The sequence below is a fragment of the Carya illinoinensis genome, chromosome 10 (assembly GCF_018687715.1).
Source record: "Carya illinoinensis cultivar Pawnee chromosome 10, C.illinoinensisPawnee_v1, whole genome shotgun sequence".
Classification (NCBI taxonomy): domain Eukaryota; kingdom Viridiplantae; phylum Streptophyta; class Magnoliopsida; order Fagales; family Juglandaceae; genus Carya; species Carya illinoinensis.
In genome coordinates this window covers 11,294,167-11,298,438 of record NC_056761.1, presented here as the reverse complement: position 1 = coordinate 11,298,438, position 4,272 = coordinate 11,294,167, and the positions used below count along the sequence as shown (strand labels likewise).

At 41.4% G+C, this 4,272-nt stretch overlaps 1 protein-coding gene across 1 annotated transcript; it reads right to left on the bottom strand.

Moving 5' to 3' along the window:
- Positions 1-2,145: 2,145 nt before the first annotated feature.
- LOC122278414 lies at positions 2,146-3,651 on the bottom strand. The gene has a single exon (XM_043088604.1). The coding sequence runs from the start codon at positions 3,649-3,651 to the stop codon at positions 2,146-2,148; it is 1,506 nt and encodes a 501-aa protein (XP_042944538.1).
- Between the last annotated feature and the right edge of the window lie 621 nt (positions 3,652-4,272).

Here is a 4,272-nt window from a genome sequence, read left to right as displayed (position 1 = left end):
GCAATCATCATCATCCTCCCTAGTAAGAGGATGGTTGGACTCGTTGCCCAAGTTGTCAGTGGCACTTATGTCCTCCATTCCCATTTTCATCGTCAAGTGGGTCAGCCTCATTAAAGACATCATCGTCAACTGGTTGGGATGGGGCTCGACGTTGTGTAGTTGTTGGATCAACTTGCAAATGCTCTTGATCGAGTCGGTTCAGTGGATCGGGCATGGATTCATCCACATTGAGAATATGGGGAACGTTGTCCAGATTATTACGATCTTCATCTTCTGAGTCACCCCAGGTTGACTCACCATCATCATGCGCATCCCCAATAGCATCCACTGCGCGAAGGTTGTAAACATTTCTACTTGTTACCTTATGGACGACCTGCCAACTTCCACCCAAAATTAGATCGGCCAAATAAAATACTTGACTTGCCTGGCACGCAAGGGCAAAAGACTCATCTTTATACCATTGCCTAGCAGTATTGACCAACGTTAGGTGGTCCCTGACCCGTATCCCCCTTCTCGGGTCACCAACATCATACCAAGTGCATTGAAATAGATAAACCTTACGCCAATCTATGTAGCGTATTTCTATAATATCATGCAACGCACCGTAGAAGTCAACAGGGGATCCTCGATGCTCGCCATGAACCGCAATCCCACTGTTTTGAGTGTGGCGATGCCTTTCATGCTCTTTTGTATGGAATCGAACACCATTCATTATGCATTCATTATAAGGTGCGACCCAAGAATCTGGACCACATGCCAATGCATATATGTCGCCGATTACCTCTGTTGGCCTAACTGCACGCAACTCTCGAATCTACCAGACAACAGATAGAAAAAGTGGTTACTAATACTACATATAGTAAAATTTCCCTTATATTATACTATATGTGACTGGAAGGTTTCGTATCTTACCCGTACCCTGAACCATGATGGAAACTGACTCTGGTGCCTATGATCGATGTTATCAGGGTTCTCTTCTTGCATCTTGTTATAGTGCTCCCTGTCAATACAAGTATTTTGTTAGAAGGTTTGGTAATATTACTGTTCATAACTTAAAGTATGGAACAGTAGGATGATGGACCTACTCAATGTATTGCTCAACCTCCATGCAATTATTAAGAACATACCATCAGGCCTTGATCATTAGTGTGTCGGATAATTTGTGGAAGTGCCCTGTCCCCAATAGTCTAACTTTTTGTGAGAAAACTGATAAACTTGCCCTATTCCCCTCCTCAGCGGAACCAATAACTACATCACTATTGCGTTCCTCTTGATTATACTTAGTTTCTATATCATGGAGGTACATAGAGCAAAATGTAAGGCACTCGAGATGCACATATGCCTCAACAATTGAGCCTTCAGGCTGGGCTCTGTTGCGAACGTACTGCTTGAACTTTCCTAGATACCTCTCAAAAGGATACATCCATCTGTATTGCATGGGTCCTGCAAGTAGAGCCTCCTCTGGCAGGTGAATAGAAAGGTGCCCCATGATATCAAAAAAAGCAGGAGGGAATATCATCTCTAGTTTGCAAAGAATGATGGGAATATTAGCATGAAGACGATGCAACACTGGTAAGTTCAAACTTCGAGAACATAATTCTTTGAAGAACCAACTCAACTCTAGTAAGGCTTGACGCACATCAGCCCATAAGAACCCACCAATCACGACCGGCAATAGTGCTTGCATAAATACGTGACAATCATGGCTCTTCATTCCACTGATCTTTCCCTCGGTAGTATTGACACACCGGGCAATATTGGATGCAAACCCATCAGGAAATTTAACTTTTGACAACCATGCACAAAAAGCCCTTCGCTCATTCAAATTTAACATGTAGCAACCAAGACCCATGGTTTTAGACTTGCCATCATGTTGTAAATGCAATTCTTTCCTTATTCCAAGATTTGCCAAATCTTTACGTGCAGTGGCAGAGTCCTTAGTTTTTCCTTCAATATTCAACAATGTTCCCAGGACGTTATCGCATATGTTTTTCTCAATGTGCATGACGTCCAGATTATGTCTCAGACCTAAGGATAACCAGTAAGGAAGCTCAAAAAATATTGATTTTTTCGTCCAATTAAGATGATTAGGAGACCATTTCCTTTTCGAAGAAGATTTACCAAAATGAACATGTGACAATTGACTTAATTGTTGATGCAATTCCTCTCCCTCGACCCTTGATGGTTGGAGTTGGTGCTCTTCATGTCCATTAAAAGCATTCTTTTTCCGTCTCCAACTGTGATCCGATGACCCATATAGCAATGTTTGCGGCCATATACCAACCATTGTGAATTTGTGTCAGATGTGCAATGTGGGCATGCCATCTTGCCCTTTGTACTCCACCCAGAAAGATTGGCATATGCGGGGAAGTCATTGATTGTCCACAATAGCGCTGCATGCAACATAAAGTGTTCCCCACTGTATGCATCATAGGTATGAATACCCTCTTCCCATAACTCCTTCAATTCATCGAGTAACGGACGTAAGAAGACAACAATGTCATTACCTGGTGACTTGGGGCCAGGTATTAACAACGACAACATGGTGTATGGTTCTTTCATGCAGGCCCAGGGGGGCAAGTTGTACGGCATAAGCAGTACTGGCCAAATGTTGTACGATCTACTTATGTTGTTGAACGGGTTAAACCCATCACTAGCCAAACCAAGTCTAACATTGCGAGGATCTTTGGAAAATCCCATATGTTTGTTATCAAAGTCCTTCCAACCCTTCGAATCTGATGGGTGTTGCATGCACGTCGGATTGTCAACACGTCCATCTACATGCCATCTCATGTCTTGGGCTGTCTTCTTTGACATATATAACCTCTGCAACCATGGCTTAAGGGAAAAATGTCGGAGTACTTTTTGTGGTATCCTTCGTCCCTGAATTGTGCTTTGCTCCCACCTAGATGCCTTACACTTGGGGCATTCATTGTACGATGCATTTTCCTTCCAAAACAAGACACAATCATTTGGGCACACATGGATCTTTTCGTAACTAAAGCCCAATCCCTTCTCCAAGCGACAGGCATCATTATATGAGTCAGGGAATGAGGCATCAGGAAATGCCTCATGCAAGAGCTTTATGACCATATCGAAGGACTTCACCGTCCACCCACCGATGCTCTTGATGTAAAGCAGATTGACGATGAATGATAGCTTTGAGAACTTAGTACATGTAGGATAGAGTGGACGTCGTGCATCAGCTACCAAGTCCTCGAAATTAGAGTTGACAAGAGCATTAGAGGCAGAGGGTTGATCATGTGCATAAGATGATCCATCATTTATGATATGATTTTCCATAGACGACCCATGACGGATGTCATCTAAAAGCTCATCGAGATCATCAATATAATCACTATGAGCCAATGTATCATCTTCGTCTTCGTCAAAAAAAGTGGCAAAAAGGAATGGATCATCTTCTCCATGGAATATCCATGGAGTATAAGTTGGATCAATCCCTCTAAAGAACAAATGACCCTCAATTGTACGAATGGAGTGGAAAGCTTTATTCCGACATCTTCTACATGGACACCTAATCTGATCAGGATTAGCAGTATGGGAAATGGCCATAGCGATGAATTGTCTAACCCCTTCAGCATACTCACTGGAATGCAATCTATCTTCAATATGCATCCAAGATTTATCCATCATATGAAGCTGACCAAATAGTAACAAACATCATATTAGGATATGGGAGTATGGCACTAACAATTGAATAGGTTATGAAACTATCAATAGCTATTAAATACCCTTCAAATCTAATTAGGTTTGACTCTCACCAACTTGAAACTCAATATCCAACATTCACTATCTAAAGCATGTTATAGTGTAATGCATAAGCTAACAACATCATCTCCTTACTTATAGTTGACAACTGAAACCAGCCTGAAGTCAAGAGAATCAGTTGATGAATTAAATTGTCTGTCACACACAGCCTCTGCCTAAATTAGATAGGGAATCATCACTTCATGTATTGCTCAGGTAGGGATCATAGACAAATCATGTATTGTCATTTTATGGGCTGCTGAGGTTTCGTAATAAGTAATAGGGGACAAATAATTGATAGGATACAATTAACTTCATTCCAACATCAATTTAACTAAAAGAAAGTTAAGTGGTATTGATGATATCTGACCAAGCAAGTGTCAGGAGAAGAGTACTTAGAAAAGCATTTTACTGGTACTGCTGCCCAAATGATGGAATTAAATAGACTTTAATTCCATTTATAGAAACAGTAACTCAACTTTATACTTAGAGCTAATTCGTGGG